This window comes from Myotis myotis, unplaced genomic scaffold (assembly GCF_014108235.1).
Source record: "Myotis myotis isolate mMyoMyo1 unplaced genomic scaffold, mMyoMyo1.p scaffold_m19_p_3, whole genome shotgun sequence".
NCBI classification, from domain to species: Eukaryota; Metazoa; Chordata; class Mammalia; order Chiroptera; family Vespertilionidae; genus Myotis; species Myotis myotis.
The window spans coordinates 145,096,673-145,117,402 of NW_023416335.1; the positions used below are offsets into that span (position 1 = coordinate 145,096,673).

The window sequence follows — 20,730 nt, forward strand, 5'->3', positions numbered from 1 at the left end:
TTTTTCTCTACAGTGTGGCTATTTCTGCTTCCCAAAACTTAAAAAAAAAAAAAAAAATCTGGTAGATGCTTTTAAAATTTTTTAGTTGATTTTAGAGAGAAATACACACACACACACACACACACACACACACACACACACACACACACAGATTTGTTGATTTGTTGTTCCACATATTTATGCATTCATTGGTTGATTTTTTTATGTGCCCTGACTGGGACGATGCTCTAATCAACTGAGCTATCTGGCCAGGCCCTCTCAAAACTTAAATGTGCATATAATTTTGGCTTTTCATGGTGTCAGTGCTAGCCAAAATCCCGTTTGATCTTTCAATTTAAGCACCCATCCCATCATCATCTGACTTAGACTGTTTTAATGTCCTAATTCCAAATCCTTTGGCAAGAGTATCTGATTGATCTGGTTTAAGCCAAGGAGAATTTAACAGGAGTTGTGGCTGGGAAACAATTACAAATATGGGGCGTGACTGGGCTGGACAAGTATGTACCTCCAATCTGTCTCTCTTGGTAAGGAAAATCAAAATTAGTCACATATACAGAACAGGCCAATTCAAGAGCCCATGGTTGCCTGAGAGGGAGGTGACCCTGGTTGGTTCCTTAAGCATAGATGGTCAGGGTTTTGACCATGTGACCCTGACTTCTCCCTCTTACCACCATCAGTAAATGAATCAGATGGAGTCATGTGACCAAGAGATAGCCTATCCATTGTCTGGGCAGTGACCTGAGATGGCCTATCCCCCAAAGCCTTGCCCCACAGGGACAATGAACAATCTAATTCCTTCCCTTCTAGATTTGGAGTGGAAGCTACACAAAAAGGCAAGGCAATAGTAGTACATGAGGGTCCTAAAGTGAAACCTTGGGGAGGTTTGGTCCCTTTGAGGGGACAGTGGGCTGAAGTCATGAATAATACCAAGTTATAAAGCTATGAGTTAGAGAAAAGTTACAGAATAGAGATGGTCATTGATAGCAATAGAAATGGTTGAAGCAAAAACAAAGAAAAACTGGGTCACTCGAGGGGTGAGAGATCCATAAATTAAACACTCCATTCCTAGAGAGCCTTCCACTTCTCACACCTCAGTAAGGTCCCTAGGTCAATTTTCCTGTCCCCATGTTCCCTTGAGACTTGTTCTTATTGCCACGTGTGCCTTTCCAATTAATTACTCTTCACTCTCCTTCATTACTTATGATCAAGGAAGCCTAACTAATCAGTTACTGACTATGTCACCTCAGTATTCTAATATCTATAGCCTGGAATTCAAAAGGGGGGAAGAAGAAAGACAAAAGGTGGAGTGAGAGGCAGACGAATAAGGACTTAAAAACAGCTAAAGAGAAAAAGTGGCAAGTGACTTGTCAACTTGGCTATCCATGATCTTTGAGCTGGTACGTTCTGTGACTTTATGCTGTGACTCCTGAGCTTCCTTGGCCTTTATCTTCCCCTCTCACTACCTGGGGAGAGATAGCAACAGAAAGAATAGACTTTAAACCCACTATTGAGACATACTAGTAAGCCAGGACAAGTGGAATAGGGAAACTGAGACAGATAGTTAAATAGCCAAGCAGTTTACAGCCATGTAGTAAATAAAAAAAATCCTATCTTCCCTAACTAAGGACACTTCTCTCCAACCAGAGGGTAAATAAATAGCTTAAATTGCCCTACTCCGGAAGATAGAAACCAGAATTCCAATTAGTAGCATTTGTACCAACCACACCCAATGACAGATTAAGTTAGGGGACTAAATCTCATTTTGGTGCATCAGCATAAAGCTGATGAATATTTTATTGAGATTCTCCCCTAATACCTCCCTAACTCCCAGTTTTTAAAACCCTTAAGATGAAAGACCCAGTGCAAGCATGTTCCATCTTAGTAGCAAGCCCTCACCTTTTCCTTCTACTTCTTCCAGGTGAATTAACTTTGCCTTTTTCTCTCCTAAACTCCAATGGCCCTTCTTTTGCTTCTGTAACTTGTTTCCTGAGCCCACCCAACCTGGCTGGCTCACTTCTACAACCTCTATAACTTTCTAAGTAAACTTTCTCCCTCTCTCTCTCTCTTTTTTAAAAGGGTGTTGTTTTATTTTTTAAATATATATTTTTATTGATTTCAGAGAGGAAGGGAGAGGCAGAGAGAGATACAAACATCAATAATGAGAGAGGATCATTGATTGGCTGCCTCCTGCACACCCCACACTGGGGACTAACCCCACAACCCGGGCATGTGCCCTTGATCAGAAATCAAACCCGGGACCCTTCAGTCCACAGGCCAACATTCTATCCACTGAGCCAAACCAGCCAGGGCTAAGATAGAAACATCAATGATGAGAGACAAGCATTAATTGGCTGCCTACTGGTGATCAAACCCACAACCAGAGCATGTGCCCTAACCGAGAATCAAACTGTGACCTCTTGGTTCATAAGTCAATGTTCACAACTGAGCCACAACTGCTAGCTAAACTTTCCTTTATAGTTTGAGTTCTTGCCTCTGAATTCTTTTTGCTGAACTCAAGAACCAAGGTCCAATTTCGCTGCCAACCCTGCCAGTAACAATATAACCTTGGAGAGTTGATAGTGTTTCTTCAATAGCTTTAGGGAAGAGTCAGAGGTGGTCAAGAGCTGAAGTCTCTAAGAAGGGGCAAATTTAAGGCACAAGTCTTTATCTTTCATCATCACTGAATGGACTGACTGAATGCCCATCATGACACACAGCTGTGTGCTCTAGTTTTCATGATGTTGATTTAAGATTTTATTGCCTTTGCCCAGCTGGTGTGGCTCAGTGGTTGAGCATCAACCCATGAACCAGGAGGTCACAGTTTGATTCCAGTCAGGACACATGTCTGGATTTCGGGCTTGGTCCCCATTAGGGGAGGCAACTGATCAATGATTCTCTTATCGATGTTTCTCTCTCCCTCTCCCTTCCTCTCTGAAATCAATAAAAACAAAACAAAACTTGGCCAATATTTTTTTAAAAAAAGATTTTACTGCCTTTCTCAGCAATTTACTAAATTTCTAAAATTTCTCCTATAATTCTGACGCTAATTCCAATGTGTGGTTCCTCCTACCACTCCTTCAGATGCCAATTGCAAGTCCCAGGTTGTTACCTGTGCATCTGACAAGGTGGATGTAGGTGGATGTTCCAAAGACTCCCTCCTTGAGTTCAATTAATTTGCTAGAGTGGCTCACAAAACTCAGAGAAACATTTTACTTACTAGATTACCACGTTATTATAAAAAGGATATAGCTCAGAAACAAACCGAAGGAAGAGATGCATAAGGCAAAGTATGGGGAAAGGGCAGGGAGCTTCCATGCCCTCTCCAAGCGTGTCACTTCTCTCATCTCCACATGTTCACCAACCAGGAAGATCTCCGAACTCTCTGCTTTAGTTTTTTATGGAGGCTTCATTACACAGACATGAATGGTTAAAGCTTGGCTAACAGTGATTAAACTCAATCTCCAGCTCCTCTCCCCTTCCTGGAGGTTGGGGGTGGGATGGGATGGATGGAGGAGGGGGTGGGACTGAAAGTTCCAACCTCTAATCACATGGTGGTTCCCTGGAAATCCTTAGGTGACCTTGGGACTTCCCAAAATTCACCTCATTATCATAACAAGAGACACCTTCCAGGCTCTCATCACTTGGGAAATTCAAAGGATTGTAGGAGCTCTGTGCCATGAAGGGGGACCAAAACCAAATATATATTTCTTATTATCAATCACAATATCATACCCTTCAGGAAGACTAACACAGTAATTCACTTAAAACATTGAGAACTGAGAAGTTAGCCATTATTTGATCTGGCTTCTCACTCACGATAATGGACGTTTTTTAATTTTTTTTATTTTTATTATTAGTTAAGGTATTACAAATGTGTCCTCATCCCCCCCATTAACCCCCAACCTCCCCCCCCCACACACTCATGCTCCCATCCCCCTGTTGTCCATGTCCATTGGTTTGGCTTATATACATGTATACAAGTCCTTCGGTTGATCTCTTCCCCCCATCCCCGCCCTCCCCTACTTTCCTTCTGGGGATTGACAGCCTGATCGCTGTTTCTCAGTCTTTGGGTCTGTCCCTTTTCATCAGTCTATGTTGTTCTCTATAATCCACAAATGAGTGAGATCATGTGGTACTTATCTCTCTCTGACTGGCTTATTTCACTTAGCATAATGCTCTCCAGTTCCATCCATGCTGTTGCAAAAGGCAAGAGTTCCTTTTTTTTTTTTTTTTTTACCGCAGTGTAGTATTCCATTGTGTATATGTACCACAGTTTTCTAATCCACTCATCTGCTGATGGGCACTTAGGCTGTTTCCAAATCTTAGCTATGGTGAATTGTGCTGCTATGAACCTAGGGGTGCATATATCCTTTCTGATTGGCGTTTCTGGTCTCTTGGGATATATTCCTAGTAGTGGGATCACTGGGTCAAATGGGAGTTCCAGATAATGGACTTTCTTTGATATCCAAGACATCTGATGAATGGATCTTACTTAGATTAAGCTCACCTCTGTCTTTCTGAATCGTTCGCCAACTAGTTCTTGTTCACTGAAAGAGTAATTCAGCTTATTCCATGACTGCCTTTCAAGTTCGATGAAATAAAACCCAAGTTTTAATCCTAGCTCCTCATCTTTGACCTTAGATGTCACCTATCACTTTCACTCTCAATTTCTTCATCTGCAAAATGGCAAGTCCTGCTTTGCTCATGTCATAGGGTTGTTGAGAAACGGCAAAACCCCAGAAACCATTTATTAAATATTTACTGTGTTCCAGGTGCTGTGATGAGAACTTTATACACACTGAGTTATTAATACTCCCATCCCTATGAGACTGGTGGTATTTTCACATGGGAGACAGTTGAGGCTGGGTAGGTAGTAGGTAGTAAGGCGGTAATAAAACCAGGATTTGAATGCAGGTCTGTCTGGTAGCAAACCCTTGGGCTTAACCATTTTACTCTTTGGTCTGCTATGGACTAGTACTTAAGAAGGCACTAAGTAAATTTCAATTATTCAAATATTTCAAATATTTTTCTTTAGACCAGCAGTTCTCAACCTGTGGGTCGCGACCCCTTTGGCAGTGGAATGACCCTTTCACAAGGGTCTCCTAAGACCATCCTGCATATCAGATATTTACATTACGATTCATAACAGTAGCAACATTACAGTTATGAAGTAGCAACGAAAATAGTTTTATGGTTGGGTCACAACATGAGAAACTGTATTTAAAGGGCGAGAAGGTTGAGACCCACTGCTTCAGACTATTTTTCTTCAGGTGAAACATTTTGGTTTTTCTCAATTATTTTTTGGTGAGTTATTATTTCCCTACCCAATATCATTAGACTCATTGTCCTCATGGAGAGACATGTTTTTCATGTCCCACTTAAAATGTAGTAACCAGAACAGAAGTCATGTCCTCAGGTGACTAGAGCTGGAGAAACCCATATTCCATGTTTCCCGGCTCATCACATCTATTTTCCACCAGTTTCTGAATCCAGATAAGCTAAAGCTTTGTTATTCTCTCACCCACTTGGCTTCAAGGGCCAAACATGAACGTGTGTTTGAGTCGAATGAGTCAGTGTAGAATCTGAGTTCAATATCTTCAGAAATGTTCACAAAAAGGACATTGAAGCAGGGGTGTGGTTACAGATCCCCCAACCCCTTCACTTACAGGGAAACGCTACCGTAACCTAACTGTACTTTAGGGCCTCTGTAGCCTAAGGGAGAAACTTGTTGGTGTTTAGTGGCTTGGAGGGAGATAGTCTCTTTTCCTGACAAAGTTGACTGTAATATAAAATTTCTGAATTCTAAAGAGCACGAATGGAGCTAGAATAAGCCCAGTGAGCCCCATCAAAGCTAATAGGCCCCTGAGCTACAAATAATGAGCAGATTAACAAAAAACACAAGACTGTCATTTTTTCAGTTGTTAGAGCTTTTTAGTTCTAAATGAACATGGTTTTGCTCATTTTATTACCTTTTACTGCCATGCTTTTCTATTTTTGGCCAAAACAAAATGAAAAGATATTTTCTATTTCGTATAAGAATGGTTTTCCCCAGTAACACTTGTGAGAAAAAAACATGTGTTATAGCCACTTAATATATTTGTACGTTAAAATGCCACTCAAAACAGTTTGTTGTAGGTGACATATGAATAGAGGGGCTAAAAATGGTGAGTTTTATTGATGGAACTGGTTGAATGCTAAAGCAAAGGTAGCTCCTTTTTGAATAAGATCTTAGTTTAGCAGGTGCCTTTCCTGAGAGATCTTTCTTGTATCTAAAGTAACATCCCTATCACGGTAATGCCATTCAGATTCATTTTCTTCATCTTTCCTTCAGAATTTCATTATTTATATTTGCTTATTGTCTATCTCTCATCCACTGGAATGCAAATCCCAGACCTTGTCTTGTTATCCCATGTGCAGAGAACACTGCCCATGATAGTCATGGTGTTGACCGAATGAGTCCATTTTTGAAAGCATAAAAAATTATTAACCACTTACTCTAGGCTAACCCACCAGTTTATGTTATTTAGATTTTTTTTTTTTTTTTTTTGCTGCCCATAAGTCAGTCAATGTTTATTATATATCTTTTCTCCTTTTCACTGTAGATTTATTTATTTGTGGGTGTAATTCCAGTCATTCTGATTTTCTGTATTGTAGTGGAGAGCCTTTAGTAGACACTTAATAGAGCAGTGTTTGGTGTGAGGTGTAGTATAGCTAGATTTTCCTAATGAAGCAATAGAGTTTAAGGATTTTTAAATAAATAAATTTGAGTGGATTATTTCCCCTTTAAACATTATTTTAAAATATTTTTATTAATTTCAGAGAAGATGGGAGAGGGAGAGATAGAAACATCAATGATGAGAGAGAATCATTGATTGGCTGCCTCCTGCATGCCCCCTACTGAGGATAGAGCCCGAAACCCAGGCATTTGCCCAGAGCCGTGACCTCCTGGTTCATAGGTTGATGCTCAACCACTGAGCCACACCAGCCTGGCTAGAAAAGCATTTAACTGACTTCTTTTCTTGAGTGTGAGAGAAAGGGGTGGGCTTCCGGGATATGTTCCTAACTTTGGGCACCCAAAAGCAAACATGTTGAGAGGAAAAACTGAAATCCATTGCTCTGGAGACAACTTTTGTATTTGCTACGTGGGCTAAGAGGAGTTAGATTAAGAGGAATGAGAGTGTGTTCTAGTCCTTGTTTCAGCTGAAGACAAAGTGCTGACTGTACAGTAGGACTCCATTGGATGCCTGTTAACTAGGTTAGATGGAAGCATGTGGTTTTACTAGTATCTGATGGATGGTGGGAAACTCAGTGCTAGGTACCCTGAGGGACCTTAGTAAATATGGGCTGATCTTAATAATAATGCTGGGCCTCCAACAGTACTTAATGGTTTCATTTTCTAATCTGTAAGGGGAGATCAGGAAAAACCCTGCTGAAACTGGGAGGGTTTGGCCCAAAGTGTTTATAAAAATCATTTCATATCTTTCATTTTGGGGAATAGAAACCAAAGGGGAACAGTGTATTTCCTTATGCCCTGGGAGTTTCATGTCCTTATGTTTTGACCTTGACATGGTCATGGAATATGGTGTGTTTTTTTGTTTTTTTGGTGCTGAATAATAGCTTTCTTTTTTCTTTTTTAAATCTTTATTGTTGACAGTATTACATAAATAATATTTTTAAAATTTATTTTAATTTTTATTGAATTTATTGGGATGACATTGGTTCATAAAATTATATAGGTTTCAAGTATAAAATTCTATAATACATCATCTGTAGTTATATATATACTAGAGGCCCAGTGAACGAAAATTCGTGCACTTGGCCGGGGGGGGGGAGGGCGGGGGTGGAGGGCGGGCGGGGAAGGGTGGCGGGGAGCAGTCCCTCAGCCTGGCCTGTGCCCTTTTTCAGTCTGGGACCCCTTGGGGGATGTCCACCTGCTGGCTTAGGCCTGCTCCCTGAGGGATCGGGCCTAACCTGGCAGTCAGGCATCCCTCTGGCAGCCCAGGAGCCCTTGGTGGATGTCTGACTAACAGCTTAGGACTACTGGGGAGCAGGCCTAAGATGTTAGTCGGACATCCTTAGATGGACATTCTTAGCGCTGCTGCTGTGTTGAGTGTCTGCCCCCTGGTGGTCACTGTGTGTCATAGTTACCAGTTGTTCCACCATTAGGGTCAATTTGCATATTACTCTTTTATTATATAGGATATAATATATAATTTTAATTTTTTTATTTTGCGAGTATGCTTATTAGAGCTGGGGACAGTGAAAAAAAGGAAGGGCTTAGGGTAGAAGAAGCAACAGGAGACCTAGGTGAGGCTGCTTTGGCTCTCTAGAAACGTTATAGGAAAGAAGTGATCCAAGGTGGGTCTGCTGTCACCTCACTGGAGAATAAGAGAAAAAAGCAATATGTTTTCTTTAAAGGAAAATTTTATAGAAAACCATGTTCATATTAAATAATTTTAAGGTTGATTTGGTATTTATATATTTCTATTTTTTTCTTTTCACATTGCACAAGAAATAGGTTCTGGCTATGAAGTCCAAACTATCCCTGGGACAATCAGCTTCACCGAGTCATTTGTCATGACAAATGGCTTATCAATCACAGTTAAAACAGTCCAGGATTTGGTTAAGACATTTTTTTTCGTTCTTGTGAAAGATTTACTTCTTAAGGTAAGTCCAAAATATCTAACATATTGAGGTGTAAATACTTAGACAGAAAGTGTACTTACACATCAAAAGTCAAAAACATTTAGGAGACCATATATTTGCCTATGGGCTCAATAAAAGATTTAAAAATATTTTCTTTTATAGTCACACATTTTATTACAAATTTATTTTGTACCCAATAGAAAAGCAAGTTTGGAATCTATTTACAAGTACTATACACTTACATATATTATATACAGTTAATGAATTTAAGGATAATGGGCAGAGAAACAATATATATGGAAGAATATGCCACTGTACATGGTTTATTATCATGGTCCTTTGTATTACTGAATCTTTACCGTAGTAATAAATACAGTTCTATATTTACACATATTATAAAACATCTCATAAATGTATTTCTTTCACTTCCAAGTTAAAACATCTGATCAAAATAAACATGCTTATATAAAAATAAATCTACCTAACAGTCTTTTGGTTTGAATGTATTGAAGCTAATGTAGTATAATAAAGTTACAAATTAATCCTTTGACCTTTAGTATTTAATAATCTTGCCTCTTAAAATACCTAACACATGTATTAAATATGGAATAAGCAGAGAAGTCATGTTCCTGACATCAAATGAGTTGATCCAAAGACAACACAGCTAAAACCAAGCTAAATAAACAGGATAATATGTTACCAAGTCTCTGTTGAGTCCAAAGTGATTTCAGACATTGTTGCTAGAGCTACTGGAGATGCATGTGTGAGAAGTTATGTTGGTGGATTTAATTTATGTCATGTCTGCATTTGATCATTACCTTAAGATACACTCAGTTTGAATCAACTGATAAAACCTCTTTTGAAAAATGTGTGCTCGCCCAGGAGAAAGAAAAAAGAAATCCCAGGCTGCTTACCATATTCACTAGGTATGTCCATTGCCGGCAACGGACTTTTCTTTTGAGTTTTGGGCACCAAGGAGTTAAAATGAATTCAACAAGGCATTCCTCACCTGGAGAGGGTTGCCTTCATGGCAATTTAAGAATTTTAGTTCATCTTCCTCTCAAAATATTTGTAAGCAGTTTTATTCCACTGAGGATGGAACCATCTAGTGCTGACAAAATCCGGCATGTCTAAAAATGATGTGACTGTGAGCAAATTAATAATGCCTTATATTATCCATTCACTGGGTTGAGGGGAAATGGGTGACATGGAAGGATCCTTTTTGAGGAAAGGCAAAGAAGGACTAAAACATCTCCACGTGGTCATTAAAGTGAAATCCTGTTGGTTACAACTTTACTTGGTAAGATAGGCCACTTAAAACCCTTATTTTCCTAATAATCCCCAACCATCTTTCCATCTTTTGAGGAGTTGGGGGGTTGAAAACCTTTTTTGTGAGTAAGGGTCTCCCCCCACCCCTTAGAGTGGTGATTTTAAAAAGAATTCAATTGAAATAATGGAGAATCTCTTTTGAATATTTCCATCTGCTTAAAAAAAATATGGGCTTCCCTAAATAGTGTGACTGACCTATCTCTTTGCTGAACAAATTATATAAGCAGCATTTAGACTTATTTTTCACTCCAGTCTCAATAGATTTCCACCTTTTTTCCACTGAGATACATATATTTTTTAAAACAAGTTTCAACTCTGTTTAGTTACTGCTCAGATATACCCAACCTCACATTTTGGGGTTTTCAATTTTTGGAAACCTTTTCTCTCACATTTCATTAGAGACATGGGACAAATGCCACAGATGAAAGATGACAGCTTTCGGTCTTCGGGTAAGTGGATGGCGACCCCGCGTTGGAAGGCAGGTCGTAGGCGATGCTGGCGCTGGTGAACGTCACCAAGGCTTGGGTCGAGTCGCAGGACTGTTTCTCAACATCGTCAGAGTTGATGGACATCAGGCTCGAGTGCTTGGACCTCGCCCAGAAGTGGGCTTGCTTCCCCAGGCTCCCCAGATCCTCCTTAAAATGGGGGTTGAAGAGGATGTAGAGAAGGGGGTTGAGGCAGGCAGGGAGCGGGCCAATCACCAGGAGGATAAACTTGATGACCTCGGGACCGATGAAGGTGAGGTTCAGCAGGGAGGAAAAGGACAGGAAGGCCACGGGGCAGTAAAGGATACAGTTGGTGAAGAGCAGCAGGGCGATGTGCTTCACCATCGAGCAGTCCCAGATGTTCTCCAGGTCTCCCTTCTCCAGGTTGCAGTAGAGCTTGGTGTAGGCGACGGTCATCACGAGGAAGCAAAGGGAGTTGAGCAGGACCAGCGCCACCATGTAGCCCGTGGTGCTGGGCTCCCCGAAGGGCAGCGGCAGGCAGAGCGGGGAGGCGCTGTACTCGCTGCCGCCCAGCAGGGGCACCGTGGCGATGGTCAGCGCCAGCACCGCGCACAGCAGGATGATGGCTTTCAGGCTGGAAAAAGCTTTCGGTTCGAATTTGGCAGAGCATTTCACCGAGAACCCACGCTCCAGGGCTGCCAGCGTCAGCAGGAACACGGACGACTCCGAAGCAAAAATGGACAAGAACCCGACGACCTGGCAACCCACCCCCTGCTCCCACCACGCGCCGTGCCGCGCGAAGCTGCCGAAGGTGACCGCGTCCACGCCGGCCAGCACGGCGCAGGCGACGCCCATGAGCATGTTCACCGCCGCTATCAACCCGATGAGCAGCTTTATGGAGGAAATGTACAGGGGGGCTCGGAACACGGTGGACGTCACCAAGGCGTTGCAAGTGAGGGCCAGCACCGCAATGGTCCACACTCCAATTCTGATCAGCCAGCTCCCGAACAGGTACTCACAGAGTTTGAAGGGGCCTGCACGTCCAAGGAAGGAAAAGACTGGGTATCAAACGACAGCTTGTAACTTTTGCCAAATGACCTCTTTGTTTCTCTTATTAGGACACCAAAGAGAGTGGCCAATAGCAGCCACAGTAACACACTGTTTCCTTGTGGCACGTTCTTCAACCACTGCCATTACCGCCTTCCGCGGCACCCAGGGCGTCAGCACACCAAGTGCTCATGTTTTCAAACTACAGACATGCGGATGGGGAATTGAAATCACTTTCATTAAGGCCCCCGAATCCGGCAGTGTTGGGCCAGGTAAGAAGCCAGGTCTCCTGGGCTTTTCATTATGGCGTCTCCTCCCCTCCCCCGGCCCCCGTCCCCCCTCCCCGCCCCACCGTCCAGCCGCCTTTCCAGAATGCTTCAAGAAGATTCTGTAAGCAGAGAGGGGAATCCGGGGGAAATACTCCATAATATTAGAAGAGGAAGTATGAATAATACGAAGGCATGTTTCTTGAACATCTCGTCTTGGGTTTAGAACGGCATTTGATGTTTGAGAGCAAGGGACATTCTAATTGGTGAAAATAAAATGTTAACCTTCCCAGCTATCTTTTTTCCAACTGGTCCATCCTGTTTCTGGGAATGGGACCATTTATGAAGTCCACATATACAGATATTTTTTACTTGTATGTATAAGCCATTATTTGTTTTAACCAAATAGCTACTTAGGGAAGACTTAAAAGAAACCCCTTTAAAAAAATCAATGATTACAGGAAGCAAGACGGTCGCATACTAGTTTAGGCTAAACTGATAATATCATGTTAAAAGTTACATGTGCTTCTTGCTACAGTTTCCATTAACTTGAATCAGAAGTCTCCCACAAAAATCTTGTTTATGAATGGAGACCAACTCCAGTCCGTGGGGAGGGACACTGAGGAGGTGCGGACGTGGCACAGATCTTGCTTTGAAGTGTAGCCACGTTATTGCCGGCCTCAGAGTCAATGGTGGGGATTGCTGCTAAGGCCGCTCTGGCCTCTTTCTCACCTGGGGAAGGTGAGCATTGCACCGAATGGAGGGCTTTCAGGTCTTCCTCAAAGTCAAGCAGCAAATCTTCAAGATCACGCTCATCTGCAGGAATGAGAAGTCCTGGAGTGATTAGTCCTCTCTCTTTCCAGGGGACCAAATACCAGGGAGGATTGCCCTTGAACATGTTGTGTCACAAAGGAGACGGGAGGTCAGACATCCTGCTCTTTTCTGGGCTCTGGCTTCCTTAAGAGTCAACGATAAAGTTGCCTGTGGATGTTTTCCTCAAGCTGCTATGTGATACAGTATTCCAGCAAAACTGGGGGAGGGACATAACCTCAGGCTCCCGGTCATAACATCTGAGCTCTCTCATTTTGTTCTTGTTCCTGGAGCTCGTGATGTCCCCACATTGCACAGACCTAAATTAGACAGATATTTTTTATTTATATGTATAAACTAGTATTTGTTTTAACCAAATAGTTTTCATAAAATTGGACCTTTCCAGTGGAAGAACCACTTTATCCAATTTTCTAACACTTCGATAGCTATAGTGCACATGTTCTGGGCTGTGCTCTCGGATGGCAGTTGGTTTAGGCAGCCACGACACAGGAATTCTGTGATCTAACACACTTCCCCAAAGAGGCCGATTTCATTGATCTGGCGAGGGCGGCCGTGAGTGTTTTTTAAAAGCCTGCATGTGATTCCTGGCCCAGGGTTGAGAATCACTTCTTTGAAAATAAACTCCATGAAGAACCTTGTGCCTCTTGCTCATTGTGTACATCTAGGGCCTAGAACACCGCCTGGCACATAGTAGGCACTCTAATTGTTTTACTTTGTTTTTTTTAAGAGCAAAAACAAAAGCAAGGACAAGTGCAAGACACAAGCTGTGGCCTAAAACAAAAAGGCGGAGGGGCAAGATATCGGCTCCTGAAACCGATGTGCAGGAGGAGATGGGAGGGCTTTGTGCAGACAGACTGAATCATACTTGCGTGGAATCAACAAATCATTCAGGCCCAGAGGAAGAAAAGCCAGTCTGTTTAGAATCTGCGCAAACATGCAAAGTTGGCAGGGGAAGGAAAATTGGGGCTGCCCAGAGCGCCTCCTCATTACCACAGGTGTGGTTTGAGGTGCATTGTTGCCTCTTTAAGTAAGGTCTTCAAGGAAAGCCAAGTGCTTCACAGACATGATCTCATTTCACCTTCCCGACAGATACCCCTGTGGGGGGAGCAGGGGAGAATGTTTTGGAATTAGTTAGATAAGAGGTTGGGTTCTTAAGCCCTTTCTGCCGAAATATGGAGGCATCTAAAATGCCCATATCCTCCACATAAGAATGAAAACAGATTCTATCTTCTAGAGAAAAGAGCCCAGAAGCATGCTTGAGAAACACATCCACAAAGATGAAGCCCTTTTAAAAGTTTATGGAAATATCAATATGAATATTAATAATTACCCCAATTTATACAATATATGCTAAGGAAGATGTAATAAGCATAAGAATTAAAAATTCACGTACAGCCCTAGCTGGTTTGGCTCACTGGATAGAGCGTCGGCCTGGGGACTAAAGGGACCCAGGTTTGATTCCGGTCAAGGGCATGTACCTTGGTTGCAGGCACATCCCCAGTAGCGGGTGTGCAGGAGGCAGCTGATCAATGTTTCTAACTCTCTATCCCTCTCCCTTCCTCTCTGTAAAAAATCAATAAAATATATTTGAAAAAATTCACGTACAGAAAAGATGAAGTTTTAGAATGAATACCCAAGGACCTTTCTCTTCCTCTGGGAGTCTCTAAAAGTGGGATGGACTCCCAACTTGCTGGGGTGATTACATAGGGAAGTGCCTGGAGTTTAGAAGATCTGTCTGATGACTTTTCAAGACCCTTCCAGACACAATTTCATCACCGGAACAGCTGGTCTTACCTTGAACTTGAAACATTCCAGCATCTTTCTTATGAAGATCATCTGTACTGCTGTTGTCACCTTTATTCCATTGATTAGAAATTTTATAAACATTTTCACACACTCCAAATGCACAGCACTGGTAAGCATAAGGCATTTCTATAACCCTGAATAAAACCAAAGAAAAAAACATACACCTAAAGAAGTGAATTGTAAAATAGTGTTCGTCTTCTTTCACTCAATAACTCTTGATTTTGGGTTTTAGCCTTAATAAATAATCTAAAGTATTAACTATGTGCAAAGAGGTTTTATTACAGTGTTATTTATAATAATAATGGAGTTATTAAAATTATCGCTATGAAATGTTAATAATTGCTGAGGTTGAGTGACAGGTATATTATTTTCTCTATTTTTGTGTTTAAAAACTTCCATAATAAAAAGGTTAAAAAAGTGACTGCTAGGAAAATTGTAGCACCATTAAAAGGTGCTTATGGGCCTGACCATGGTGGCTCAGTGGTTGAGTGTCAACCTATGAACCAGGAGGTCACAGTTCAATTTTTGGTCAGGGTATATCTCCTGGTTGTGGGCTCAATCCCCAGTAGGGGGTGTGCAGGAGGCAGCCAATCAGTGATTTTCTCTCATCATTGATGTTTTTATCTCTCTCTCCCTCTCCTTTCCTCTGTGAAATCAATAAAAATATGTGTGTTTTTTTTTTTTTAAAGGTGCTTATGGTATGGAAATATATTAAGTGATGAAAACATAAAAGTTTGTATATGTACTATGATTCTAACAATTAAAAATACATTGGAAACAGAGTCTAGGAGGAAATAACATAAAAAGCTGTTTAGGGGGCACTGTTATATTTTTTCCCCCTCTTTCAGTTTCCAAACTCCCTTTTGGTGTTCTGATTTTAAAAGTATATAAAAAGTACTTTGATTAAAAAAATACATGTATATAAATAATCTTTCAAGGGACCTCTTTATCGATAATAAGCATAACAGGTTTTAAAGAGCATTACTTCCTCAAGAAAATATTAACTTCATAAATTTTGTTAGGACACATACACAAGCTAGAGGTATTTAAAATGTAAACAGGAGTACATAATGTTATAATGTTATTGAATTATATGTCCAAGTTTATATCCCATGGATCAATGGTTTTCAAATCTTTCCATGACCTCAATGATTCTGGGAGGTGCCTTTGGGAAACAGGAAATGTGGTCAGGAAGACCCGTTCTCCCACCTCGGGGCTTGTCCTGACAGAGCCCCAGGGTTAGGGCCTGGAGGGCATGAAATGCAATTCAATAGTGTCCCATGACCTCATAAATTTTGAAAACCACTGTAACACGCCTGTTATTTCACATGACCACAAATGTATCTTATTAGTTTTAATGACAAACTCACTTGAGTTCTGGAAAGTTTTCAGATGATATCAAGCTCTGTAAGGCAAGATTTCCTGTTAATTTTAAGTGAGTTAAACCATGTAACCCAGTTACAGGAAAAGACGACAGGCGGTTGGACGATAGGTCCCTGCAAAACATCAAACAACAATGGGCTTTTAGTCCGTGGTTAGCATAAAACGTTTTACGTCAAAAAGCAACCTAAGGATTATTACACTGTTCCATAAAAACTTCTAAGAAGGGTTCTCACTTGTAATGGTAAAATTAACCATTTTGGTTACTTTTTACAGTCAGAATTGCAGGGGGGAATGTTTTAATCACATCCAAATTGGAATTTCTATAGTCAGCTTAGGTTTGCTATAGAGGGGGATATACCAGATGAAGTGGCAGGTGCTGCATCTAATTTGAAAAGTGATGCTGACGGGATTACGTTAGGGATGAGGGGGACAATGTTGTTGGGTATGTATTTTCCTCCTTCTCCTCTTAACTTCTGTCTGACCAATTCCTCCTTTTTCTATTAGAGGAGGGAGGCGGAGGGAGGAAAGAGCGAGAGGAGGAAAGGGGGGTGGGAGGGGGAAAAAGAGACAAAGGTTTTTTATTAGTCAAGATGGCCAACTATAAAACCAAAGCCCTTTAGAACTGAGTTGATCGCTATTCCATTCCTCCTGATCGCTCAGCAAAAATGGAAAATTTCACCTCAATAATGAGAACAGCTGTCACCCAGACCTTCAGTTATGCATATAATGGCCTACATGGCCTTGGAGGGGTAGGGGGCTCCTCTCTGGTCTGATAGAGCTCTAGTGTGGGAAACACTGAGGGTGGGCAATCTGTGCACTGCAGGGTTAGACGGCCCCTGATTATGAAGAGACCAGCCATAAACAAGTAATAAAATACTCACAGCTTTCTTAGAGATGGCAAAGTAGAAAATGCACTGGGGTGAATAATGGCAATTTTGTTCCAAGCTAAATTCCTATTTAAAAGAAAAAGTGAGAGGATTACATAAAAAAAAAAAGATGACCTTGTGAAGTTTTACCATGTATACTTAGTCTAACAAAAATTAATTTTCATTCAGGACAGGAATAATTAACGTATAAAATCATCCTTCAGATAAAGATATTAATAGTATAAAATGATTAAAGAGAGAACTTTAAAGCAACCTTGTTTAAATTAATCAAGAAAAATTATTCAGGTGGATATTTCAGTTTTCATTCTCTTCTTGCAAAAAAATTGACTTTAACAAGGTTGCAAATTTTATTAGGGCATTTCTAGGATTAGTGGGGGTAGGAGAGTGGGAAGACACAAAGGTACTTCCTTTGACAAGCAGGTACATTTTAAGTTAAAAAATGCCCCTGGGTATGTAATGAAATTCAACAAGAATTTGTCTACATTGCCCATGTATTCCAGGCCTTAAGAGAAACAGATCCTTTCAAAAAAAATTCCCAGTAAAGGAGACAGAGATTTAAATTCTTAGCTGGGGAATGAATAAAAGAGGGCCTGCATATGCTGGAAGTAAAATCCTTTGATAACAAAGAAAATCTACAATTTATAGAGAAATAAAATTCCCTCATTCCTCCCCTCCACAGACATATGTGTGTGTGTGTGTGTGTATAATTTCACAGGAATAAGAATGCCCACATTTAAAAAGAGGAGCAATGAACCTGAATTTTGTATTTTTTTAAATGCCTAACTAAAAAGGTAACAAAAGTGTAGACATTTGAATAAATTGAAAGTTATCAGAGATCCAAGATGGCACCTCCTCCCAGGACCAAACTGAAATTACAACTAAATAATAGAACAATTAACCTGAATAACCAACTGAAGACTAGCTGAACAGACATCTTAGAACCAAGGATTTACAGAAGAATCCACATTGAGACCGGTAGGGAGGAGGGAGACATGAAAAGGGCTGGCCCCACTGCCACTGGTGGTGGCTGAGAGTCTGGAGGGATATCTCAGTTGCGGGGGTTTCCCCGTTAAGAGCAACGGTCTCAACCCCATGCCAGTCTCCCCAGCCTGGAGCACCAGAGCTGGAAAGAGGAGCCCACACACTATGTGGCTGTGAAAATCTGGAAGAGACAAGAATCTGCTAGAAAACCAGGGGTCCTCCTAAAAGACCAGTGCACAAAATCTCACCTGTAGCCACTAACCAAGGGCTCTGGCAGAGAGAAGGTGACTAAGAAGGTTTGTAGCTTCAGGAAGAAGGCTAAAGGTACAGCTGCTCTGGTCCCTTTAGTTGAATCCTCATCCCCACCACACACTGACACCATCTTTCCTGGGTCGAGCACTCCTCTCCATACCGCATCAGCCTAAGGCAGTGGTTCTCAACCTTCTGGCTCTTTAAATACAGTTTCTCATGTTGTGACCCAACCATAACATTATTTTCGTTGCTGCTTCATAACTGTAATGTTGCTATTGTTATGAATCATAATGTAAATATCTGATATGCAGGATGGTCTTAGGCGACCCCTGTGAAAGGGTCATTTGACTGCCAAAGGGGTCGCGACCCACAGGTTGATAACCGCTGGCCTAAAGAAGTGCATTAACCCCGCCCTCCTGACTCCCTGTGACCTTGCAGTTCCAAGCTCTCTCCCTGAGGAGTCTGCTGGCTGTTGCCAGTCTGGACTCATGGTGCAGACTTTCTTGGAGGTCTCTTAAGGAGGTCTGGTGGACTCAGGGTTCAGAGACAAACAGGAAAAGACTAAGTTTGTGACTAGGGTGAGGATCATTTTCCCCCCATGGGAGATCCACTAGCCTCATCCTTCCAGCTCACTGTGGGCCTGGGCTGTGGAGGAGTCAGCTGGATGATGCCATCCTGGGCCCATGGTGCAGCCTTTCTTAGAAGGCTTTCGAGGGGCCTCCTGGTGCTTACCACAGGCTGTGTTCTTACACTGACTATACAGAAATAGGAGGCAGAGTAAACTTACCCCATATACACTTCAGCTCAGGCTCTTTGCCTGGTCTGTATTGTGAATGGGGAGACATTGAGAAAAAAAAAAAAGAAGGCTCTCAAGGAAGTCGGGGCAGGCTCAGGGGTGGCAAAGACAAGGGCCATTTTTCTCTTGTGCGCTGGCACCACCATTTCTGTGCAGAGACCTCCCTTGACACGACCAAATATCGGTCTGTTTTAACCTAATGATCTTGCTGGCCTCACCCTGACAACTCCCTGAGACCCTACCCTACCACAGAGGTCTGCAAACCCCTGGTGGGTGGCAGCTAGACTTGGTATACTTTGAAACTTTTTCTGAGTGGCCTCAGACCCAGCACTGGCGCCAAGTTTGGTGAACCTGCATCAACCTGGTGAATACCACTCGCTCCTACCTGGTGACTCACTGAGAACCCACCTTCAGCCTAATAGATGGAGACAGATGTTAGAGTTTTGTGGGCCTTTTGATGACCTGCCCCTGGCTTGGTGCTGCTAGAAACTGGCCTTGGGCCCTGTGTACTTTGGCCCCTCCCATTTGCACCCAAGCCCAGTAGAGGCAGCCATTAACAGTGGGTCACTCTGCAGCTCCGAATAGGTAGCTCAGGGCTCTTTACAAGCGGCATCTGACAGTGACCTAAACCAGAATCCTTCCTAAGAGGCCCTAGAACCAATACACCCAGTGGTGGGCTTCAGACCACATCAGAGCATGACCCAATCAGCTCCACAAGAGGCACACCCACAGCAAGATCCTGGCAGGCACAAGACCCTGATGGAGCAAATTCTACTTCCTGAGGTCAGCCCCTGCAGTTAGGGTCAATCCTCATAGTCAGCCAGACTGAGGGTTGGCCCCACCCTGGAATGGGGCAAAAGCAATGAAGACTTAAGTACAATAAGAGGGCTCACATAAACCATACAAGGGCCATTCCTGGAGCACCTAATTCAGGGAGATTGTGCCACTGAGCTCCACAAGACCCCTATTACAAAAGGCCACCATATCAAGGCTGGGAGACATAGAAGATCTACCTAATACACAGAAACAAATACAGAGAGGCAGCCAAAGTGGGAAGACAAAGGAACATGCCTCATGTGAAAGAACAGGCGAAATCCCCAGAAAAAGAATGAAATGAAATGGAGGAAATCAATCTACCAGATACATAGTTCAAAACAATGGTTATAAGGAAGCTCAGGGAACTTAGTGGAAGAATGAGTGAATATAGTGAGAACTTAAACAAAGAGACAGTAAGCATTAAAAGGGACAAAGAAACCATAAAAAAGAAGCAGTCAGAAATGAAGACTAAAATATCTGAAATGAAGAATACAATAGAAAGGATTAATAGTAGGTTAGATGAATCAGAGGATCAAATCTGTGATTTGGAAGACAAGGTAGCAGAAAACAATCAGAGCAGCAAAAAGGAAAAGGAATTTTTTTTAAAAAATGGGGATCACCCCTAACTGCCTCTGCCTTGCCAGCCTGATGCCCCTAACCACCTCTGCCTCACCCCTGCCACCACGGCTTTGTCAGGAATGACGTCCAGAAGGTCGTTTGGCTGTCCGGTCTAATGAGCATATTATGCTTTTATTAGTATAGATTGAAGGAGAAATAAAGAGCTTCCCAGAAAATAAAATGCTAAAGGACTTCATTATCATCAAACCAGTATTATACAAAATGTTAGAGACTGCTTTAACAGAAAGAAAAAAAGAGAAACACAATTATAAAGAATAAAATGATAATAAGAATGTATTTATCAATAATCACTTTAAATGTGAAGGATTAAATGTTCCATTAAAAAGACACAGAACAACTGAATGGATGAGAAAACAAGACCCATATATATGCTGCCTACAAAAGACCCATCTCAGAAAAAAGACACAGATGGAAGGTAAAGAGATGGAAATTTCATGCATTGGAAATGAAAAGAAAAGTTGGGATAGCAATACTTATAAAGGGTGTCCCAAAATTCATGCAAGAACCAATTTTGATAGAAATCGCAGGTTTATAATTAAAAATTGTAAATTTTTTATTGATTCATAAAGTATATAGCATAGGGTTATGTATGGAATAGCATATCG

The 20,730-nt window shown here is 41.8% G+C and overlaps 1 protein-coding gene and 1 non-coding gene across 3 annotated transcripts in view; one reads left to right on the plus strand and one right to left on the minus strand.

Moving 5' to 3' along the window:
- Positions 1-8,741: 8,741 nt before the first annotated feature.
- Positions 8,742-20,730, minus strand: part of LGR5 (leucine rich repeat containing G protein-coupled receptor 5) — a 145,492-nt gene continuing 133,503 nt past the window's right edge. For both annotated transcript variants that reach the window (XM_036298873.1, XM_036298871.1), the window contains 5 exons: positions 16,636-16,707; positions 15,742-15,867; positions 14,360-14,505; positions 12,467-12,550; positions 8,742-11,455 (listed from right to left, as the gene is read on the minus strand). In XM_036298873.1, coding sequence (XP_036154766.1) covers positions 10,371-11,455; positions 12,467-12,550; positions 14,360-14,505; positions 15,742-15,867; positions 16,636-16,707 — 1,513 coding nt within the window. In that variant the 3' untranslated portion in view covers positions 8,742-10,370. The remainder of the gene's footprint in view (positions 11,456-12,466; positions 12,551-14,359; positions 14,506-15,741; positions 15,868-16,635; positions 16,708-20,730) is intronic.
- On the plus strand, positions 18,590-18,721 carry LOC118652353. The gene has a single exon (XR_004966596.1). It is a non-coding gene; the product is annotated as a small nucleolar RNA SNORA51 (small nucleolar RNA).